We start from the raw sequence: 23,734 nt of genomic DNA, 5'->3' as shown, positions 1-23,734 counted from the left end.
AATTTTTATTTCCCCATCTGAACATCAAATGCAGGCATGAGGCTAGATTTTCAAAATTTCATAGAGCTGAAATGAAATATTCAGCAACCCAGAAGGCATATCATATGTTATAATAAAAACATTAAAACAAGAGTTCTCCTTTTAATATATATTAAGCTTCATATTAGTGTATTTTGTGCAAACAGATAAAACTGTATAATTTTGCTGTATTCTGCATTACCTAAGCATGTAAATAAATGCTTATTAGCCTGGCCGTTAAGCTAATTCATGCAGGCTCTGTAGATGAAGCGGGGGCGGGGGAGAATCCTCTGAGAAAATGTATACTCTGAGTGTCCATAAATACACTTCATTGTAATAGACTTAGTTCAGCTACAATGCTCCGCTACCAAATTTCTGTTAGACGAGGCGGTATTTCTGTATTCACACATTTCAAATGGTCTGTCTGCAAAAGTCTTATTTCTTAATGTTTATTTGAAAAAAGAGAAAGCTCCGGGGGTGGCCTGGCCAAATGCTTTTGCAACTCTGACATCTCTTCCCTCTCTATAATGGAAGCAACTGATGCAGAACATGAGGGAAAAAACCCACCCTGGAAGATTGCATTTCACAAAGTCGGAACAGAAAGTGGAGGATTCAAAGCAAGGGACTGATTAAGAAGCACATCAGAGATCATCTTTTAAATGTTAATTTAGTTTGTGGCCTGGAGAATGATAACCTTGAAGTTACTCTGATGTTACCTGTCGGGGTGAGAAGCCCGTTTAGTTTTATTCCTGTATCACAAAGCAGGTCATCACATAGGGTAATGTCTTGTTGCTAAAGCAGCAAGGGACCAAGGATGGGGTCTTTTAGCTACAGGTTTTCTTTATTTGGCTAAAGGACATGTGGGCTGTTGCCAAGGGTGCTGTCCTTGACCTCAGAGCTTCAGATCCCCAAGCAATGCTACAGGCTTGTTTGATGACATGGATGTGCTTGGAATAGCTGACACGGTAGCTTTGTGTAGGAGGTATTTAATCTTTACAATGCTTCCATTCCAGTTTGTGGTTAAGCCGTAGATCTCATAAATCTGTGATCGTAGTTGTTCTGTGCACACTGTAGTCGGAGGGAGAAGGAAGCACTAAGGTGCCCCGGACCCATCGGTTTCAGCAGTCTCAGGTTTGCGGGACTCTTAATTTTCTTTAAGTCTATTTTCTTCAAATATGGGGGTGCTGAACCTTCAATGACAGCTGTGAGCATGCATGTGAAAGGTGAATGTATTTACTGCAACAGATGAAACGGCTGTAACAGCACTTCCCTCTCTTGTTCTGACTTTTAAAGCCTCTGAGAGGCACAGAGCCTGGAAGCAAGTCCCAGGGAAGGTGTCCCGAGGCAGCTGCAAGGATGTCCTTGCTGTGATGCAGGTGATAGAAGAAAATGTTAACTGCTGTGGGTGTAGGTTGTTTTTTGCAAACCACGCTAGGGAACCTCAAACCAGGGCTCAACGTAAATGTGAACAAGTGCATTCTCCGAGGGATTACAAGTAAGCACAGGTAAAAAATTAAGGGCATTAGCAAAAATGCCAAGTAAAGGGAAAGCAAAAACTTGGAAATAGAAAACACAAGCATGTTTTACAGAATGTTTTAGAAGAACTCTTCATCTCTTATTTCTCCTGCCTGGCTGCCTTCTTTTTTCTTCCCTCCTTGCCTTTCATTTCAGTTGAGCTATTGCAATAAGGATTAAATTGTAGGTTTAGCATCTCTGTTTTAAAATGAGTCCCCTACCCTGCTTGTGAAAATGGCAAAGCAGCTTACAGTTGCAGCGGTTCCAGCTACAAGATGCTTACTGTAACGTACAATGGCAAAGAGCTGCCCAAGGACTAGGAGAGGTATTAAAGAACTTTTTCATCATCATGTTTCCAGCTATTAAAAGGCTGTGCAATAGGTAGGTGGAGAGACGGCTTGCTGTCTGGGCTCCGCTTTGCAAGCCCGATATTCGGGCTGGAGACTGAAAGGCTGCTCCTGCCTCCTCGGTTGTGACTGGGGAGTTTCATCCTGGATTTCCACTACGCAGGGGTGGAGGCACTGAGTGTTTTGGAGACAGCGCTCCTGCTTGTGGAGAACACGGAAGGAGAAAGCACGCTGCTGCGAGCACCTCAGGAGGAAAGACATCCATAAGCTGGAGCTTGCTCTGTTTTGGTCTTGTTCTCGGAGCGGGGGGATTTTAGGCATAGAGACCCAAAGGATCTATAGGAACAGCGTAAGTATGGGCTGTTCTGGTGCACTTTCTCAGTTGGCTTACCCTGGGGTAGCAGTAGCATGGGTGGTGTTTGGCTGAGGCTTGAGCATGAACTGAAATCCTGACACTTTAAGTAGGATGGATACATACTATGTTGGAGAAAAGGGATCCAGGGAAATGCTTTTGAACTCTGACTTCGGACTCAAAATTACGTGTACCGTTAAGAAAAGTTGCTGGAGAAATTGCACTCGCTTGTGTTTTGTACAATGTCTTAGGAATTCTTTCATAGGCTCAGTTTTGTTTGGGTGTGCGTATATGTGTACGCAAAAGTATGGACTGTTCTTGGTGAACATAAAATGAACACAGAAATCTTCCCTGAGAAATTGTTCCTCCTGAGAAGAACCCCCCAATAATAAGAAACTGTAAGTAAGCATTTTTTCATGCAAACTGTTGAAGTAGTCTTCCAGAGAATGGGCTGTATCTTAGGGCTATTTATCCTCTACAGCAGCTGAAATTTGCATCAGCCCGGTCAGACCGTGTTCAATGTGCCTTTCATAAACTGTGCTAGCAGAGTTTGGCTTCTTATTGCAAGGAAAGTTTAAAACTTTCCCACATTTGATATGTGGATCTTTTGCTTCTTCAGGTGACAGTCCTTAGTTTTATGTATATAGACGGAAGGCATGGAGGTGTGTTATGGTCTGGTCTGATCAAGTCTGGGATTTGTCTCTCCCTTAATTCAGCAAAGGCTGAGTTTGTTTATCCTGGGTTATACTGCGAAATTACCTGAATTTTTTTTTTCAGGTGTATGTTTATGTATTAGATGTAGTATATTCCTTCTTATAACCTGATCTAGAGGAATCAGGTTTAGTGTTTGCTGCTTGTGGGAAAAATTAGGGAGAAAATTTTCTTGAAGTCAAGGGTGCAATAAGATGACATGTTACTGAGAAAGCTGTCCAGGCTGCCCTGACTTCAGGTGTAACGTTGCAGCTGGGCTTCCCAAACTGAGCTAATAGTTCAACTGTAAAAGTAGATAAAATGGGATTTTCAAATACTTTCCTATCTCTCTCCTTCAGCACCTACATACTACAAAAATGTGGCCATTGGATTTTTATCCTTCCAAGTAATGTCTTCTGAAAATATACGGTCATTTTCTTCCATTTTTTAAGATGTGACCATTACTTGAATCTCCAGGAATAGTATTTCCAAGATGATTTGAATTTTCCTATATTCAGAAAGCTTTCTAGGTTATTCAAGCTGTTAGGTTCCTTGTAGTAAAGCAATTTAGGTTAAATATGCCTTTTGCAAAGGATGTGAATAGCTGAAATTGCAACTGAACTGCAAGGGTAATTGCATGAAAAGAAAGTTAATCTTTGCTTAACTTCTGTAACTTCTGCATTTGCTGCACTGGAAGCTGTCATAACCCCATTTCTCCTGCAGAAATGGATTATTTACTTGTGATAATAGCCATGTAAAATCATTAACATGCTGTCATAAACAGCTGTGTTCGACTGTGTTATAAATGGTGGTGACATAAATAAAATGTCCAACAAGAAGCTATGATTTACAAATAGAACACAGTTACCTTTGGCAGAAGGGAAAGGAACACATGTCTTTAAAATAACTACTTTCATGCATTGTAAATATATCTCTATACTATTACTCATGTTCTATGGCAAAAGTGCCCTGTGCCAGCGTGCAGCTTTTGGGCCTAATTCTGATGTGCTTCCTCCAGAAACTGAAATCAAAGCATGAAGAGGGGCGAAAAACAAATCGGGAGTTGTCTACTCTTCTTGATGTTATTAGACAATACATTTTATTCTAAGTTCTTATGGTGCTATTGTTATTGTGCCGGAAATACTCTACAAGTTGAGGCTTCCAGCTCTTGCTTTCTCCATTGCTGCATTTTATTAATTTTTTGAAGCCACAAGTTTTTTGTTTATATGCTTTGAAGGAAAATCTGGTACCTAGCTACTTTGTGTATGGGCGGAACCAAATACTTGACAATAAAATTAATTTCTATAAAGAAAATGCCAAGTGGCTGTTTATGCATTGTTATACATATTTTCATAGAAAGCTTTGGTTTGAGGTATAAAATAGAAATAATTAATCTTTTTCTTAGGACTAAAAGGCTTTTTGAATCTTTTTATCACATAAGCTTTTGTTTTCATTTGCTCTAACGAGGTAAAAGGATTTGTTTGATGATGAAGAAGAAAAAAAGCCATTTTTGCATTCATAGCAGCTGTTTCAAAATGCTGTTCCCCATGCACTGGAGTGCAGAAGGGCAGCGCTATCGCTGGCCTGGAGTCTGGTGGAGGTCGGGGAGCAGCCTGTCTGTCTGGGAGCCAGAGGGCTGTATCTGAACCTGGAAGCACTCGGAGGTGCCGGGCAGGGTGGGATAGGCAAGCCAGTCATGTGTCAGAAACTTTCATTTTATTATGATCTAGTAGAAACTACTCTGGTAATTTCTCACTCAAGTATAGTCACTGAGACTTGAGAAGACTGTGTTGTCTAAAAGTACAAGTTGTATGTGCTTTGCCCGTTTATAATAATAATTAGAAAATGCTTGATGCAGTAGAGAAAAAGGACCACTTAATGTTGGTTTGAGTTGTGCCCTTTGATGTAACTGCATCCACGTGTTCTTAAGCGTTTTTAATGATTTCTCTACTCTTTAGCAGACTTCATATTGTAGCTCCGCTCTGAGAGCGTCTCCCTCTGCCTTTACAGCCTGATTTATCGCGTAACTACACAAAGTTGACTGGCGTCCTGTTACTGAAGTGACACATAGGAACTTGGCCTCTGCTCTTGCAGCAGGTGGAAATCTCAGGTCTCCAGGGCCGTGGCAGGGATGGTGTGCAGCTTGCAGAGCTGGCACTCAACACCTCCCTGCCTCTTCTCTATACAAAGGACGTGCTGGCGTGGTTTTTCTCTTGCTGCCAGCTGGAGAGCAGTGGTCAGACTAGTTGGTAGTGAGGAGAACGTTCTTCTGGTGAGGTGGAAGAAGATCCACCAGGTTTGAGGTTTTGGCACTGTTTCTGATAGATGGGCAGGCTGCACTCTTGCATGCTTTCCTCCCACTTGTTTGCTAACAGCAAACAAAGCGAGGCCCGATGCTATTTTCATACTGCTTGTCACACTGAAATGCATCTCGGTGCATGCGGCCAGAGTAGGTCCTGTAAGCAATTAAATTCTCCAGATAAACCTCAAGAGGTATGGTGGTTTTATGCTAATCTCCAACTGAGCTGTATATAGTTGTACAGTTTTTTAGCTTTGCTTTATTTCCATGTCTTACATATAAAAGATCTCTTTATCTACAAATATTGTTTTTGTAGTGGTGGGACAAAAATATAATTTATGCTTGGGTTTTTTTGTGTGTTAACAATTTGCAGAGAAACATAGCTTAATTTCTTACAGTATTTGCCAGCCATATCTATTGTGCCTCTGGGGGTTCCCTATATTGAGTTTCTGTATCTAATATAGTATGTTTCTTCCTCCGTAGAAACATATAACCAATATTTACTCTGTGTCTCTTATGGCTTTGCTGTTTCAGGTTCACAGATTAAGACTTTTACATCATTGAAGTTCTTGGTTGAGCCTTCAGATGCTGTCACCATGCGTGGAAGCAACGTGCTGTTGAACTGCATAGCAGAATCAGATCAAGGAGCCCCAGTTATTAAATGGAAGAAAGATGCAGCCTTCTTAAACCTGGCAGTAGATGAAAGGAGGCAGCAGCTGGCCAACGGATCACTCTTGATACAAAACATAGTCCACTCCAGGCACCACAAGCCAGATGAAGGTCTCTACCAGTGTGAAGCATCTCTAGAAGGCATTGGAGCTATCATCAGTCGGACTGCTAAGGTCATGGTAGCAGGTAGGCAGAAACATTCCTACCTTTTGGATTGCTGAAAATACTGTTTGTGAAAAGCTGCTTTTTTTTTTTAAAAATAAGAGCAAAAAATCTACTGTGGCTTTTCTTTTTTTTCACCCTCTTCAAAAGAAATAAAGCTAGATATGACACTTCTGCGACAGTAATTTATTTCTGACAAGGTATTATTCTTGTTTAAATATGTCTAATCACCTCTTTGTTGCTGTGAGTTATTTGCTGCATATTTATTGTCTTCAAAATAGATGAACCTCTGAAGCTGGAAATTAACTGCTTTTCTGATGAATTGAAGATCACAAAAAAAAGCGCCAAACTTCAATAGGGCACTGAATGTACGAATTTTTATGGTTTAGGAACTTTTTCATAGACAAGAACTCATTGTGCAGGTTACTGAATTTGGCAGCCTCTTTGTGTTTCCTTTAAAGCACTTGTGTCGGTAAAGGGCAGAAGGAACAGACGTTTGTTACCAGGCGTCTGAGAACACTTATGGCTTCTCACTGACTTAACAAATACCTTTGTACAAGATGTTTGTCTGAAGTTTTAAAGTGGTCTTTTTGCCTCTTCGTCAGCCTGTAGAAGGATGTAGTGAGTCCTTAATCATCTAATCACTGGGGAAAAAAATATTTGGAAATCCTTCAAATAAAAGGCACAAAGAAACCTCAAATCACTTGGTAACTAGTACCAACTAGAATGTGCTAGAGTTCAGAATAATTTTCTTTATGATCATTATTTAAGAATTTTGCCAGTTCTAAGAGGATGCTTTTTTTATTCTCTCCGTATGTTTCTGTCTAGATGGAGCTACTGTGTGTTGCTGATTGCTCTAACTTAGACCTATTAAGAATGCCCTGGTTGCCTTCCCTTGACAAGGGTTGAGCAGCCATCCACAGGTGCTAACTTAGTAACCTTGGGAAAGGAGGATAAAATATTCTTTTATGCTGCGGAGAAGATTGACACTTGTAGCCTTTAGTGCATAGGTGAGCTATGAGTTTGTTCAGACGCATTGGTTATGTGAAGGAGCAGCTTGTGTTTACATTAAGGAAGAGTTAAAAGGCAGACTGTATCAAAGCTTTCGGTCTTAGCTGGCTATGCTCACACAGCCTGTCAGGGGGAGATGTGCTTTCCTCCAGGTCTCCGGGCATCCAGTCTATGCACTACCTAGTCTTGCTGTCCTGCCACATCTTGAACAACACGAGGATGTAAAATAAAACTGAAGTTCGATCCAGTTCAGGCCAGGAGCTCTACAACTTTTTGCCATCCTGTGTCTTCCTAACCTCTCACCAGTTATACTGGGAGGGAGTCCAGGCAGCTCTCTTCTCAGCTGGTCTTTCCGGTGTCCCTCATGAACTTGGTGCCTTTTCCAGTCTTAAGGTCCCTTGAACTGAAGATCGCTTTCCCTCCTCCAAATCCTTCTCTACCAGCTAGAAGAGGCATGTTTTCTCATGGTACCCAATTAAAACAGGTAATAAGAGTCTCGGCTCTCTTCCAATCTGCCTCCTCCCTGCTACTTTTCTCTCTGAATCTCTGGTCATTTAACCTCACATCCTCAGCAGTGTATGTACTCCTGTGCTATGATTCCTACCCAAAGTGATGGAGAGCCCCACAGATGCAAAGAAATCGGTCATTCTGTTATCAAGCCACCCTCGGAGGGAGCCTGCAGAGCTGCACTTTGCCAAGTAGGGCTTTTTGCCAGTTCAAGCTGTTACTTGGCCTTGATCTTGGTAGTTGGCAACCACTAACTAATAAAATCACTCCAATTATTCTTTTTAAGTGAATGCACATATGTGAGTGTTCCCTGTTGTGCTGTGCCCAGCTCTGTAATTTTGAGCTTTTCATAGGAAAACCTGTGCTTTGCATGGCAGGTCCTGATCTCATGTCCCTGCAGTGATGGTGGGAAGTTTGGAGGGGGAGGACAGGACTTACTCTGTTCAAGAACAATTTGGCTGAAACTGGAAGAATGATAAAGATTTCTTAATTGGAAAGGCAGCGAAAAGGACAAGAGGCAATGCACACAAACTGAAATACTGGAAATTTGTTTAAACATAAGTATTTTTCTGATGTAAGGGTGATCGCACAGTGAAATGGGTTGCCCAGGCATGCTGTGGAGTCTCCATCTTGGAGATATTCAAGACCCAGTTGGACACAACCCAGCACAACATGCTGGTAGCTGCCCCCGCTTTCTGCAGGCCGCTGGACTTGGGTGATCTCTGCAGGGGCCTTCTGACCTTGGTGATTCTGATTTTTTTTTTTTTTTTTTTTTGATTGTATGAAAATGGTTCATATTATAAGGAGGAATGTAAGGTGTATGGCATTTAAAATTGGCAGCCAGTTCTTCAAGCACAATGGTATTTTGCTCTCTGAAGGACACGTATTCCTGAGCAAGCAGAATTTTTGTGGATGTTTTTGTTTTTGAGGGAGTCGCTGTATAATGCTGGCAGAACATCATTGACTTAAGACACTGGCAGATGGAAACGTGTTTTTGGAAAGAGGGCAAAGTAGAAATAAAGGTCTTGCTCTCCAGTATGTTGTGTTAATCATTGCTTGGCAAAGCAGATAAACTTCCCATGTTCAGAAAAGCCTCCTTTTACAGAGATGAGGATTGGGATAGGATAGAGCTATGTTTAGTATTAGAACACTTGAAAACTGAATCCTTCTGATCTGTTGTATGATGTACGAGGTATCGCTGCTAAGCAGACTCTTTCTGGACAGCCTGATGCTCTCGTCCAAGGGAGATGATGATGGTATGTGTGATTGCACTGTCCTGATGAGTGGAAGATTGTGTTCATGTCAACAGGACATATCCTCATTTCACTTAGTCTCCCATTTCTGTGCAAGATTTCATTCTTGCAAGATTTTAAAGGAAGGATCACAAGCTTTAATATTTCAGGCAGGTTTTAGGAAGAGATTCATTCACTGAATTACAATCTAATCTTGGATAGTGTCACTTTTAAACTATAGGTCTGTTCACAGCATTTTAAGTACTTACCGCAGTGTTTGGCAACATAGTATACATCAACATTTATGTGTTTGGAGGTTAAAATTGCCAAACCACTGGTATGCATAAGGGGCATATATCTTTCTCGCAGTAAAGACTCTGAACGTGATTTCACCACGCTTTTTAAAGCATTAACAGTCAATAAAGCAGTCGCCGCTAAAAGGTAACAGTCAACTCCGTGTGGAACAGGCTGCTCAGGGGTACTGAAAGTATATTGCCCTTTTAAAACCCTTCCCCTTACACTTTCATGGCTTAAAGTGCTTTCAATAAAGAAAATGTAGCAAATGAAAACTGTTTTTAATCAGTTGAGAATTTTATGCATGAAGCCTGCCATGTACAGGAAAATACACCGTTTCTAAGAACTTCTCAAGGGTCCTTATGGCCCCGACGTGCTCCAGCTGTAAAAGTGTTCCAGGCTGACATGGAAATGTGAGCACTGGAGAGAAACCAAGAGCTGCTTCCTTCTCCAGCATCTTATTAAAACTCCCAATTTAACAGACTACTGATTATTGGTATTTGTAGTAATTGGTAGGATTTCAGATAGAAACCACACTACTCTGTCTTATGTCTCTATTTATAGACTACTGCAGGATCAGTCCTTCAAAGGTTCTGGCTTTACTGTTAATCTGAAACGTTGGTCTTTCAGAGGACAATAAAAAGCAGAATCCAAGGTTGCTTTATAGGGAAATTCCTGCACTTCAGCATCCAGCCCCTTGGTGAAGAGCAGCTCTCTGACGTGATGAGATTGGAATTTTTTGTGTGTGGTCGTGATGATTTATAACTAGAAAATTATTTATGCTGTGAATTATTTACAATAACTTTTTTCTTGTAAAAAAAATTGAATCAAATAACAGATAAGCTACATCACAGCTCTAGACGCATTTAGACCAATGTCCTGGCTTTCGTAATCACCAATAGTAGATGTCTAGAGACTGCAGGAACAGTGTATATCCATATAGTTCACCTGAATATTCTATCAGTTGTCAGTGTGGGCTGTGTGTCAACGAATATGTTTCTGCTCTCTGTGCAGGGGCGTTGGACTGGATGACCTTTAAAGGTCCCTTCCAACCCAAACCATCCTGTGATTGTATGGTTCTAAATTCATGAGTGTAGCATTTGTACATTTAAGTGCCTTTGAATTAGTTTTTTTTCTTCAAGAAATTGGTCTTCCTTAACCCGTATAGACTTTCAGCATTACATTCCTTGCACTTTTATATTGCTGCTGATTCAGACCTGCCTGAAATCAGAGGTTACTTTGGGGGGAGGAAAAAAAAAACCCCACCCAACAAAACCCCACCTAGCTGGTGTCCCTTTGGTAAGATAACAAAGTTGACTCCATTCTGCTGTTTAAAGATAATAAAAAGCAAATGTGGAGTGTCCCTGGAAGGACTATGGGGAAGTTTAATCTTGCTTGAACCTAAGCAGAATACACACCTTCAGTGTTTCAAATGTACTGTGTAAGTTTGTTGTAGGCTGAAGAGACCATTAAGAACAAGAATAGGTGAGAGACACTTTGTCAAAGAAGTTGAAAATACTTCGTGTCTGATGAAGCCAGTGGAGACGTGCAGCTGGCCAGTGCTGCCCTTTGAGCTCCTGAAAGGCTATTCACGTGGTGTTATGGCGGGTGTCACAAGATGGCACCTTACGTGTAGCCTCACTAGACTTCTCCTTTGTTGCAGAAGGAACTTTCTGGGTTTGGGGAGAAGTGTTGTTCTGGAGGTTAACATCCAGGGAAGAAAAAAGAGGGGACTTTGTAAATTGCTGTTGCAACCACGTTTATTCTGCAACTAAACTGTATGTGTTGAGCAAGTACCTCGGAATAAACAAAAAAGATTTGTCATATTTCTCCTTCAGCTGAAAGTCTGCCCATATGCTCCCAAAAAAATGTCAGCCAAGCAGCAGCTTATTTCTTCAAGAGCTTTAAATGATCTAAAAGATATTTTTAGATGGCGTTTGACACCATCAGTGTGTCCCTCAGCTTTGAACATGAGACTGCCGCTCATGCCACGGTGTTTCATCAGGTTGCTTCCTCAGTATTAGAAAAATAAAAAAATCCAAGAAGTGTTTTATAGTTGTGCTGGGAAGAATCAAAACTTTGCTGTGTACTTGTCTAGACAGAACACCAGCAGTTTCCAAAGAGAAAAATTACTTAAAAATTACATCCCTGCATTTATTGTGATTGCGCCTTGTGCTATATTGCTGTTTCTGTAACAGCACTGCCAGACTTCAGTTGCTAGGACAGCTGTTGAACCCAAGGTTAAAATCTTGTAGATGTGAAGAAATTTTGATCCCCATTTAGGAAAACAATGAAGCTGTAACACTAAATTATTTTTAGAAAATTGTAAATCCACTGATAATTTTAAAAGATCTACTTAAGTGCACGTGGAATGGCTAAGAAATTTTGAACTATAATGTTAGATACTATTGCCTACCAGTATTTTTGGATTTTAATGAACTAAGGATAAAATTGAATCATTTGAAGTGACACAAGGAGGTATCACTTAGAAGAAACTATGGGATAAACACAGGAAACCTGCTATACCAAGGTTTAGGAAATACTGTATTGCACAGAGTAAACAAAACGTAGTCTAAAGTGTTGCATATTTCTCATTCCCTGGATCTATGATAGTCATTTTCTTTTATGTAGAGGAAGAAAATTACTTTCAGAAATTAATTGTTTGGGAGGTATAGCTTGATTTATAACAGCTTAAATTAGCCAATACTGACTTAATCTTTTTTTATTCCTACCTTTTTTGATTCCTAATCACAGGAGACTTTAGGCTATTTAATGTGAATTCATAAGCCATAATAAAAGTAGTGAGCAAAACTAAAACAAACACCACTTCTCTCCCAAACCCATTTTGGAGCTCCAAAAATTGATTTTCTTGATAAATGGCAAAATAAATAAAAAAAAAGCAAGTCTTAATAATTCTGTAGAACAGACATTATAGCTGGAAAACTTAGATTAAAAGTATCGCTCCTTGACAGTGAATTCAGCAAAACAGATGGACGTTTATGAACTTTTGGCCAACAGGTTTTTCTCCAGCATGCCTTTTTACGTTTCTATTTTATATAAATACATATGGCACACTGCGTACTAGTACATGGAGCACCAGTTGGGACTCTATCAGGAACTGGTTAAGTTCAGTGTTTAAGAACTAGCTAGCTGATTTAATTTTCTTTTTTTTTCTCTTTTCTTTTTGCTACATGCCATAATAGTATATGCCTATGGGACTGCTTTTTACATCACTTGATGACCTATAGTGCTTAATAGGTTTTTTTGCTTAATGGAACGGACAGTTCCCAAGTGCTCGCTCTGTGCTATCGCTGCTTAATGTTCCTTTGTTGTATTTGAAAGATCCACATGCATCACTCATGCACAAACGTATGCTCTGTCATGCTGTTAAAGCTCATTAGCACCTTTGTATTTAAAAACAAATCGCAAATGTGAAAGGAAAGATCAGGAAATCAGGTAAATACTTGACTCTTTACGTGCCACTCTATTTTGATCCCAATTTTTTTCTGCTGTCTTGTGCATAAGATGCACCTACTTTCTCTGATGTAAACGGGGGTGCAGGGAGATAGGCAACTAAAAAAACCCTGAATAAAGGTTTATTATCTAGTAAGGTAGTTGTCCTTTTGAGGTGATTTTTTTTTTTCCCTTTAAATGGTAATTTTCAACATTGTTCATGGCTATTGCTTTGACTATATAAGGTGAAAAGCTATGGGAAAGGTTTCTGTTCTGTATGGGCACTTGTGTGCAACAGGTTGAGTTACATCCTTGATGCCTCTAGACATTTGCCCTACCTTTAGTCTTGTGGAACTTAAGTGGCTCCTCTAGGTGCCTCCTACACAGAGCTGCCGCAGGGTGCTCTGCTTTGCCCTGGGGAGCTGTGATGGGATCTCTCATTGCAGGACACAAGAGCTGTAGGTGATGGTTTTACTTCCTTGAGAGTAACTTTAACTTAGGAAGAAGGCAAAATACTCCTGCTTGTATTACTTGGATACTTAATTGACCATTGAATATCAGAACACTTGTATCCTGAATATCCACTCCAGTAAAAATTCAGGAATAAGGTAACTGGCTCCTTTTGGTGACTGGTTGTTCTTCGTAATCACAGTTACCACTACGCACTATGTGGTTTTGAAAAGAATTAGCAGCTTTTCATGATACATATCTACTGACTTCTAGTGCCAAGAGAAACGTGGCAGCCAACTTCTGCCCATCACTGAAAATACCAAATTCTTCATTCTGAACAGGTAGAAGGAATAAAGCAGCTTTGGAGTATCTGGAGCCAGTCACCAAAGCCTGTTGGGTGAAGAATCAGGTAGAAAGTGGCCCCAAATGGCAACAAGTAGAGAAGGCTGAGCATTATATATTGGTTATTATTTAAGTTATAGTATAGTCTAGATACAGTACAACTAATCAGATATTTTGCTTAACCTTCACTTTAAACATGCTACTTAAATATTAAAGGTAACAAAAATACTACGGTTACTTAAACAGGTATTTTATTTTGCAATAAAAAAAATTATTAGAAGTCAAGTCTCTTCAGATGTCTTAAGAATTCACGACTTGGGTGTCCCTTGGACATGAGGGCAAAAAGAAGTATGTCTGTGACAGCCCCTACGGTGTTCAATTAACACACAGTTCTGGCCTTCGTTCAATTCTCTATTTCAACTCTCTGTACACACCTTCCTACTCTTTACTTTCCTGTTTGTTTGGGTGTGGTTCCCCCCCCCCGAAAATCAACCTTTCTAGCACTATACCTTTCCATTAAACAGACTGACCTGCTCCCCCTGCCAGTGTGAATTGGGAATAGCTCCACCATAACGTTTCACTGTAATGTTCCACTCGTTTTAAAACAGTGAGTGAAGAAGTAGGCCATGTCTGAAGATATGTGTTTTTGTTAATATTCTACCTTACATTCAAGTACTTGAACACCAACACAATAATTGGCAGAAACACTTTTATCAGCTTTTAATTTTACTTTTGTTGTGGACTTTAAAATTACTGTAGTGAGTGACTTGGGAGCAGCAGACTCCCGAGGACTGCTCCCATCACACGTCTCTTGATGTGTATCCATGTGCGTTGCTCTTGGGTACGCTTTCTGTCAGGAGGAGGAATAATTAACTCAATATTTAAAACAAAAATAAAAAGCTATCTGTTCATCTGCATTAATGCTGCAAGTCCTCTGGGACCCCCGAGGCAGTGGGTGGAGGCACACTCAGGTGCTGGCTCCCATTCTGTCACTCCAGCAAAGGTGCTTCTGGATTCATAACCATCAAGGCTCTGCTCTGTGTTCCCCTCTCCTCCCCTCTGAGGACTGAGCAGAAACCCAGTGCTGGGTAACAGATGCTTTCAGCCAGATTTACTATTTTATGTGCTTGTCTTCCACTCTCAGCAGAGCAAAGGGGGAGGTATTCAGCAAGCTTGTGCTTTTGACTGCCTGTCCTAAATGTCTTTCCCTGTACCAGGACACCATGTTTTATCCTGTTTTGCCTCTCCAGTTGCTTAGTGCTATCATCTTCTCTTGGCTTGGGCAGTTCCTCCCCACGAGCTGTGTTGCTGGGATGCTGTGTAGCCGGGGATTAGAGCTCTGCTGGGAAGGTGCCCCCAGGGAGATGGCTGGACATCTACAGTGCTGCAAGCTTAAATTGTAACTGCATGTATTTTGTGTCCACCCATGTGCTGCAGTCCTTCCTTAACACCCTCCTTTGCAGTAAGACGTGTGAATGTGGAGACAACGCTGAAGCAAGCACTCTGAAGCGATACTCCTTCTGCTGCATAGTATTGTCTTGCTACTTGTTCTCTTGCCTGCCACCTGTGTCTCTTACCTTTTACAATTGAAGCAGGAGATATCTTTGGACAGAAGCAAGTTTTTTATTCTGTATTGTATGTGGCCTCTTCCAAGACCGAGGCTGTTGCTCAGTACTCCTGTTCGTCGTGCTTGGTGTCTCTCGACTGCACAGCGTGGATGTGCCTTTATTCCTGTTCATGGTGTTATGCTGGTTTTGTTGGCTGCTCTTCTGCAAGCTCCTGCAGCACAGCGAAGGGCAGCAAAGCACTGATGGTAGCAACCCTGCCAGGGGAATGCCTGCCTTTTGCAATCCCATATTTTCATGCTCAAGATTGCTGGTACTTAAAACACCTAAATAGCTAGGATAAAAATGGAACTTTTGTAGTTTTTTAAAATGGACATCAGTGAGCCAGAAATTATTTTGCTCAAACAAATGGAAGTTTGAAAATCAGTAGCTAAAATTATGAAATTTATGTCAACACACTGATTCTTTCATAATTTTCAATTTCTTGAGTTTATCAACCTGTAGGAGGGTGATGTTCCAGAGTAATAAAGTGTTTGAGACCTGCAATTCTCCTTTTGGGTGTGAAGTGACAACAGAAATGCTGTCTTTTCTGCACTGTATTCCCTTCCAGTATTGGGCTTTTGAGAAATGCTCAGCGGGAATGCATGCCACTGCAATTCCTGCTCTTCCTATCCTTGTGCTGCATAGAAACGTGGCTTTAATTAGCAAATTTCATTTAGGAAAAAGGTTTTGCTTTTGTTTTTAGTGCCTGGCAGAGATTTACTTAGACTGAACTTGAGGAGATTGGATTGAAAAAGGGGCAGCCTTTGTTAGTGAGGCCATGCAGTTTCAGTGAATTAAAATAATGGGGTGTAATAGATCACAGGCACTGGAGATGGTTGTTGGCCTGTAGATTATCTGGCCAGTTTACCTTCCAGGAAAGGATTGTTCCCATACTATGTTTGCTGATCATCACCCTATTCTGGTTTTACAAGCCCTAAGTGATAAGACTCCTATGGTGTCCTATGGGACTGTGTCCTACTGTCTAATAGATCCGTCAGGATGTTTTTTTCTGGAAATTAATCCTCAGTTTTCTTAGCGTCATCACTTTGTCCTCTATCGTGCAGGACAAAGGTGCTGTTGGGGTATAATGGTCTAAGCCTGGAAACAAATGCTTGACATCTAATTTCTTTTGGGGTATAAATTAACTTTTTTGGATTTTTTCCTGATATAAAAGTACCTTTCAAGTTGCTTGTGTTCTTGGGGCTGCTGTGATAGAACAGGTGATAACTGATGCAGTAATTTTAATGCGAAAAAGCCTTTGATTCTCACCTTCCCAGGCCCTGTTGCTTGTCTGAGGTGTACTGAAAGCCTTTTTACTCTTTGCTGGTTTTTTAGTGTCTCCTCTTCTCCTCCCTCAGTCCATCTTCCAGTGGCAGTCATTTGAATGAAGAAGGACCTACCTGCATTTAGTTCCCGGCACTGTCAGCTTCAAGTTCAGTCTGTTGAAGGTAGTTTTCATTTAGGAGCATTCTCCTTTGCTGATGTGAACAAATCCCCTGCCTGAGGCCGGTCTCCTGCTCCCGGCTGGCAGGGCAGGCTGGGCTGCTGCTGGGTCCGAGCAGGGCCATGGAGCTCGAACCACTGCATGGTTCGTGCCTCCAGGCTTCCTCACTTCCAGTTATATGATCTATGTTTCCAAGGGCTCTGGGCTTTTTCCATTTAAAAATTACGGTTTAAAATTTCTCTTCTTTAGGATCTTTTTTTGTTCTCTGGAAGTAGCAATTCTCATGCCTGAATTTGCAGAGGTTGAAGTCCTCCTGGGTTTCCTGTGAGCCTTTCTTGGTGTGGTATACAAGTGCTTCAGATGTATTTGTCAGCCTATTGCTACAAAATCTTTTGCAGAAACAGAAATAATGCTATCCGAAGCAATACTTACCCTAGCTTTACAACTGGGGAAAATAAATAAAGAATAGATAAAAAAAGCAATAAAGAAAAAAGGAAGACTCGCTCCTATTTAGATGCTGACGTTTAAATTTGCTGCCCTGAAATTCCTGCTCAGTTGCTGTCGGACCGTGGAGGCAATTAAAGCCCAAAGTTGCGGCAGTTTTGACCTCTGCGTTTCCTCGGTGTCTGGTTGCTCCATCCTGTGCGTGTCTGCTCAGCCCTGACAGCACGCAGGAGCCGGGTGCCTCTCTCATTCCTTAGCTCGGTGGGAGGGAGACATTAATCTGCCTTTCTCCCCTTGATACTTATTGCACGGCGGGTCGTCCCAGCATGCCTCGTCCATGCAGGCAGGATCAGGCCCTCCGTTGAGATGGTGATGGGCACCAAAAGCTGGAGAAGCTGCGCTTGTCCTTCTGCATGGTGCTCCAGGTATTACAGGGCTCATAATGAGCCTTACATAGCCTGCCTTTGTTTCAGTACGCTTAACATTTTCTGATGTCCAGCCTACATCTAATATTAAGGAATCTGATCTAATCCTTCTACTTATGACCATGAAGAATAGAGGGATCATAATTTCTTTAATTACAATCTAACACATGTTAAAAATCTGTTGAACCTCTTGCTCGGACCCCTCATCTTTACTCTTACTTTTTCTGGACGAAATAAACTTGGTTAAACTGACATATACCTCATCTTCCTAAATATCTTACTGTTTTTGTTGCTTAGTTGGTTGTACAGGTTGTACACGTTGATCCAACAGCAGTGTCATTAGTGTCTTATGGCAGGAAAGAAGTGAAGGGTATTTGTATGTACTTTAACACTATATGTGATAGGGAGTTTCTTGAAACTCTTCTTCCCAGCAATATGTAGTGCAGGTATTACTTATAGGGGTTAAAATGTAGACATCTTGCATGCATGTCTGATATAGAATAAACAATCAGGACTTTTTCCTGAAAAAAGCCTGTAGTGTAAAGCCAGTAAAAATGAGTAGTTTTATAGCTGTGTTATCTTATAAGATTATGGAAGAACAAAGAGCTATTTTTCTGGAAATGCTTTGGCTACATTTGCTGAAATGTGTTCTTTTCTTAACCATGAGCAGTTCAGCATAATTTGATATTTACATTTCAAGCTTGGCGTCCTGTAGTTTGGAGTAGTTGGATGTAATACCTGGAGTTCACAGCGAACCTAGACTTTAAATTGCTCACCCTGCGTATCCTGAATGTTAAGGGATCTGGCTCTTGGAATAGCATTTATAATGATGAATTGGATCCTAAGTGTCATTTACAGGGAATGGGGAGAATTAAATACCAAAGAGTGAGATTTGTAGGAGCTGGCGTACTGAATGCCAACGTCGGCTGAGGAGGAACGTGTCTGCAGTCTCATCTCCTTCCGTTACCGGGCTCCAGAGTGGAAACTACCTTCTGTACTTAAAATAGCAAGCACTTGGGCATAGGTGGAATGATCGTTCTCGTTTATAGCATCATTAGAGGAAGAAGTAGCCATGTTTATTTTGTTGAAGGCCTTGCAAATGAAAGGGGAGATTTGAGTTTCAGATCCATTCTGGTGGAGGGGTGTAAACCCGTGGCATCCATTCTCCAGGAGAATCTCTCTGTTATCCTTCCTGTGAAACTGCAACACAGTCTAGCCAAAAATGCCAGTTTGCAAGAGCTCAGAGTGGGGCCCGTTTTTACACATTTTTAATGAAAGTGACTGTAGAGCACATTGGAGTCTGTCAGATGTTTCCTTGCGTGCCTGGAAAAGTGGGTGGTTCTGTGAATTTTCGTTATCTCAAGGAGCATAAACTCATTAGGTGTTCAGAGAGCTGGGTCAGCCAGAGCAGCAAGGCTCTGGGATATACTCAGCAGTCTCATTTTAGGTACTAAAGTACATTTTGTGATGACAGCTTAGTCATCTATACCACTTTATTTGCTTAAGTGGGTCCTGCAGAGTGGTTTTGGCTTGCTCTTTCTAGTTGAGCTGACCAAGTTCTGAGTAAGCGTATTCTTTAGATGTCTCAGTGCTATTTTGCCTGCAGTATTCTTCTGATCCCTGTTTTGGATGAGCGTGCAATGCATTTGAAGATGAATACAAATGCAGCAGATTTGAAAATGTGTCTCCATGTGATTTGTTTGCTTTATGCTGACAGCCGTACTGGTAAAACTGCAGCAATTGCTCATGAAAAGTGAACATGAAACATTGAACAAACATGATCAGATGGTGATGGGGGGGCATTCAAAACTGGCATGGCTTTCTAGGTAGCTGGTGCTTTGCATCTTTTTTTTTTTTTTTCTTCAATAGGTCTTCTGCTATTTCTTGATTTTATTTTTGTCTCTGATAAAAGTAATGAAGATGTAGTCACCTTCAGGGATTTCTTTAGGTTAATTTAATTTTCTGACTTGGAACAATCTTGTGACCACCTTGCATGCTCTCTTGTTTCCAATTTAACCTTTCTAATGGTTTCTTGACCTTGCTTACTTGAAATCTATACACGTTTCTGAAGTGATGTTTAATAAGATGAGAAAAGCTGTTTACAACCCTCTCATTTGTCCTTGATGACCTCTGTTGGGCAAATGAGAAATAGGTCAGTTGTGATGCCACTGTGTCACTACAGGGGAGAGAGATTTAAATTAGCTGGGTCAATCTTCAAGTTTCATAAAACACATCATCCAAGCAATTTAATTAAAAGGGGTCAGGTTTCTCTACCCTAGTTGGTGCCCATGTCTGACCAAGAGAAGTAGTTGATGTATGTGCTAGTTTGGGACTTGATTGACGCGCAGCAGTACAGAAAAGTAGGTTTCCAAATTTCTCTGCGTGCGGTGATTGATATACGTTGATTACGGGTTTACAAGCTAAAATGTATAATTCTTAAACCTTCTTATTCCATATTTACCAGCAGATGATACAATCCAGCACTGACAGGGGATTGAAGGGATGACATATAGGTCTCTTCCGTCTCTAATCTCTGATTCTATGCAATCCTTTAGCATGTAAATTGGAAGCATGTTTTATATTCGTAAGTGTAAAAATACGCTTGAAAAGCTTTCACTTTGAAAAGATTATAATGATTAGCATTTATTATGCTGTTGTTTTCATGCAAAAAAGAAAATCCTGCCCAGATTTTACTCAGATTGAACTTGTTGTGCCTTGCATAATAGTCCTGCTTTAATTTGAATAAGATTCAGAATAAAGTGGCCAGATAGGAAGTTAAACACTATAGAGAGAAAAATCCTGATGTAAGCCTCTAAATGCATGTGTTTTAATACACAGACAAAAATGAGGATGTTTACAAGTAAGTGGTATCACAAAGGGCACACCAAAAAGTCTGGGGAAGAAAAAGCAATTTAGTGGAGAGCAAGATGTTAAGTTACTTAATTTTCTCTACAGCAATAAAATCTGGTAAAACGAGGTGAGTGATTGCATTCGTTTTATTACGGTGGTTCCCACTAGTGTAGCTGAAGCTGAGAGTCTGTCAGTATTTCCATTATAAACTCTATTTTCATGAGTTTATAATTCAGTCCTAAAAGCTCACCTGGGCTGGTGTCTGGCATGCAAGATCTGAAGTCAGAAATGAATATTTCACACGTTTGGAAAATAATGTGTTTGGCTAGATCTAAATTAACTAGGGATTTAAAAAAGGTATTAAGGACATGGACTTGTTGAGTAAAGAAGAATACAGTCTGCTCTCTAGCAAGATCTGTTTGACAGATTTGATCTGCATTTCTGAACTGGACTGTGGAAGACAGAATATTTTAGCTATTTTTGGGAGGCAGAATAGGGACATAATGCTTAACTGTTTCTTTTGCCTCGCTTTATCCAGATAGCGTGCATATACAGAGTCCTGAAATTAGTGAATGGAAGGTGTGTGCCCTGTCACATTTTTAGGTATTTAGAAGGTAAACATTTGAAATGTTTGAAATATATAGGATGCTTCCAGGAACGTCCAATCAGACAAGAAAGTTTGCAGCTCTCTGGAATCTCAGCGCAAAATGTTAGGTTTACCTGTTGCGAGTAGCATGCACCTCCTCCTGTAGAGCTTCCTCAGACATCGAGCAATCGTTGGCGGACAGCAAAAAGCTATGAAATTGGCTTTAAAATATGAAATCTGGCTGAATGCATTTTACGTGTTGTCTGGCTTTGGAATTGGAGATGTACTTGTTTCAGCCTTTTCCACAGTTGGTAAGACTAGAAATAATTGATTTTGAGAGAAAGCAGAAAAGAAAATGAAGCTCTCCTTCAAGTTCTTGTTTCCAGAATCTGTTTCTTTAAATTTGGACCAGAACTAATGAGTAGCTGTTTTGCTTGGTGAGTGTAGATTTTTTTTTTCCATTGGCATGTTACACTCTGATCAAACATGAAATTTTTTTTATTTTATAAAAAACAGTAGTGGCAGCATCCACAGCTGACTGAAATGAATTTATTTCCATTGCAATCTGTCTTTACTCTTGCTAGTTTCTGAGATGCAGAGGAAATGTTTCTGTGCTATTGGAAGCGACCAGCAATTTCTTTTATGGAAGAAGAAATTTTTAAAAAATTATTTTCATCTTCTTTCCATCTCTGCTTGAAATGTTTCCTTTAATCCTCTGAATTTGTAGCCTGAACTTTAACACTTTTATGTGTCTTCATCCTTTATTGTTTATGGATGCAGCTTCTGGAATTGGATTCAGCCTGTGAGCTTGTTCGTTAAGTACTTTTCAAACAATGAGTTTCCCTTCTACGCTGTGGGATGGGCTCTACTTACTGAGGGAGACGTTAACACCAAAGAACTTTTAGGCAAATAAAAATTATGTCAGGCGGGACTGAGCACTCCATAGCCTGGCAGTCCCAAGTTCACAGCTATCCTTTCAACAGAGTTTCATTTTATTATGATTAAAACCAGCCAGTAAACCATGAATATCAGGAGGACAATAACAAGAGGCCAGAAAAGGGTACATGGTGAGAAACAATTTATTTCCAAGAGGACCCAGTTAAAGCTGTTTCTGTGGATTGCTTAACTTTATGGCAGAAATGACATCGCGATTGCTGTTGCAGTTTAATGGTCCTACAGCCTAAAACTTCTGTTCTGGAGCGTGGACCCAAGGACGACCCTCTAAGCTGAGCCGATGGGCGTGTGGGCTAAAAATCCGAGGTAAGCTGTCGTGGGGGTGCTTCACCAGCAAGGGCAGGCAGAAGTCTGTCCCCCTCGGTGCTGGAGGAGTATGATTCACAGCAGAGAGCTTGCTCTGCACCACGCCGCCGGAATGCAGCCGGTATCCAGGCTGCCGTGGGCTTCTCCAAATTTTCATGTTGGCGTGGGACTCTCCTTGCTCTCCAGGGTGATAACTGGCAGAGGAGGGGCTGCATGGGAACTGATGCTGGATCTGCACATCGCTCTTTCAAGCTTTTCTCAAACGATGGAGCAAAGGCACATTTTTCTGCATTTCCTTTTCCTGGGGGTAATTCTTGTATGTACCAGTTAAATAGGAAATGCTTCAATAGCCTGTGCTTATTAGTGCAAGAAGAATCCTCTGGATGCGGGCTTGCTTTGCCCCGGCAAGATGCTTCTGGTTCATTGTTTGGAAGTTTAAAAAAATTCTTGGAGTTGGGCAAAGGAGACTTTAAAGGAATGGAAGGAATTTTTAGGCGGAAGCCTGGCGAAAGGATGATGTCTTCAGTATCTAAAAAGAAAATGCAAAGTTAGAACAGAGCTGCCAAAGGTAGCAATTTGTTTACTGACTGTATTTTCTCTGCTGCAAACCAAAAAGTACTCTGTCAACAAAGGAAGCCTTTATATCGATGCTTCTTGAGAGCATATTTTTAAAGTGCATCTTTCTTCATGATTAAGCAGTTGTGTAAAAATGATACTTTCTGACTAAACAATTCTTTATAAAAGTTAGGAGTTATATCTTTAGTGTCAAAAATAAATGTTCAGTCCTTTCTATATACTTTAAAAGTGTGAAACTAAGAGGCAGACCATTCTGTTATGCACATGTAAACTAGTAACAGCAGTGGTGGGGTGGCACTTATCACTTGGTGGGACTCGGGTGGAGATGGTGGAATGATTTAAGTCCCGAGAGTAGGATTTAATTTGCTACTTGATGTTGTCATCATGAAGGGACAAGAGACCTGGAGTTTGCTGGGTGGGTTGGGACCTGCACAGACTTGACCATGCTCTGATGTTGTGGCTGGTAGAACATTTTTGTACCACCCTTGCTGCTCGAAGCACTGCGTATTGCTAATAAAACAGGTGATGCAGAAGGAGGAGAGAATACTAGTTGACTTCTCATAGGTCCTGACTGACCCAGGAGATGCAAAAGCTCATGAATTACCATGACACTGGTTTAAAAGAAGCCTGTAGCCACGTTGTGAAAGCAAAAAACTCTTTCTGGTGGTAAATCTGAAATAAACGCTTAGCCTCCTCGTAGGTCCCTTTGAGCACCAGAGAAGCAGTGTTTCCCTATATGCCACCCCCACTGCTTGTCTTTGGGATGAATGGTTTTTTCCCCCTCTGTGTGCAGCACCTAGGGCCAATGTTTCTGATTCATGGTTAAAGCTTTGAGTCACCATGTAGGACAAATAATAGGACGTTTTCAAAGGAGAATATTTCAAAGTGGGAAATCCAGTACAGGCCTTCAGTTTAAGGTATGTCTTACTTCAGTGATGGCTTTGAGGGCAAAACTACTTCTCAATATGTTTAGAGTGTGGTTTTATAATTTTTTAAAGAAGTTTACAATTTTTATTAAGTGCTGAGTAATTTGGCACTGCTGAGATGAATGAGTCCAAAGTGTAGTGGTGTAGTAGGCAATGAGATGTAAAATTAATTTTATAAAGTCTGTTTCTCAGAGGGTATGAGGTTTTTTTCTACCATGTCTTATCTGCCAGCATAACACAAACCCGGGCTGTTCGGAGGCTGCGAGTATGGGAGA

The 23,734-nt window shown here is 40.8% G+C and overlaps 1 protein-coding gene across 1 annotated transcript in view; it reads left to right on the top strand.

The window, feature by feature from the left end:
- Positions 1-5,704: 5,704 nt before the first annotated feature.
- Positions 5,705-23,734, top strand: part of LOC104083022 (netrin receptor DCC-like) — a gene marked incomplete at both ends in the record, with an annotated part of 137,257 nt that continues 119,227 nt past the window's right edge. Inside the window, one exon of the mRNA XM_009586365.1 lies at positions 5,705-6,076. Within this exon, the coding sequence (XP_009584660.1) occupies positions 5,705-6,076 (372 nt within the window). The remainder of the gene's footprint in view (positions 6,077-23,734) is intronic.

The sequence above is a fragment of the Fulmarus glacialis genome, unplaced genomic scaffold (genome assembly GCF_000690835.1).
Source record: "Fulmarus glacialis isolate BGI_N327 unplaced genomic scaffold, ASM69083v1 scaffold3261, whole genome shotgun sequence".
NCBI classification, from domain to species: Eukaryota; Metazoa; Chordata; class Aves; order Procellariiformes; family Procellariidae; genus Fulmarus; species Fulmarus glacialis.
The sequence above is the reverse complement of the archived record's forward strand: the minus strand, read 5'-3'. Positions and strand labels throughout refer to the sequence as shown.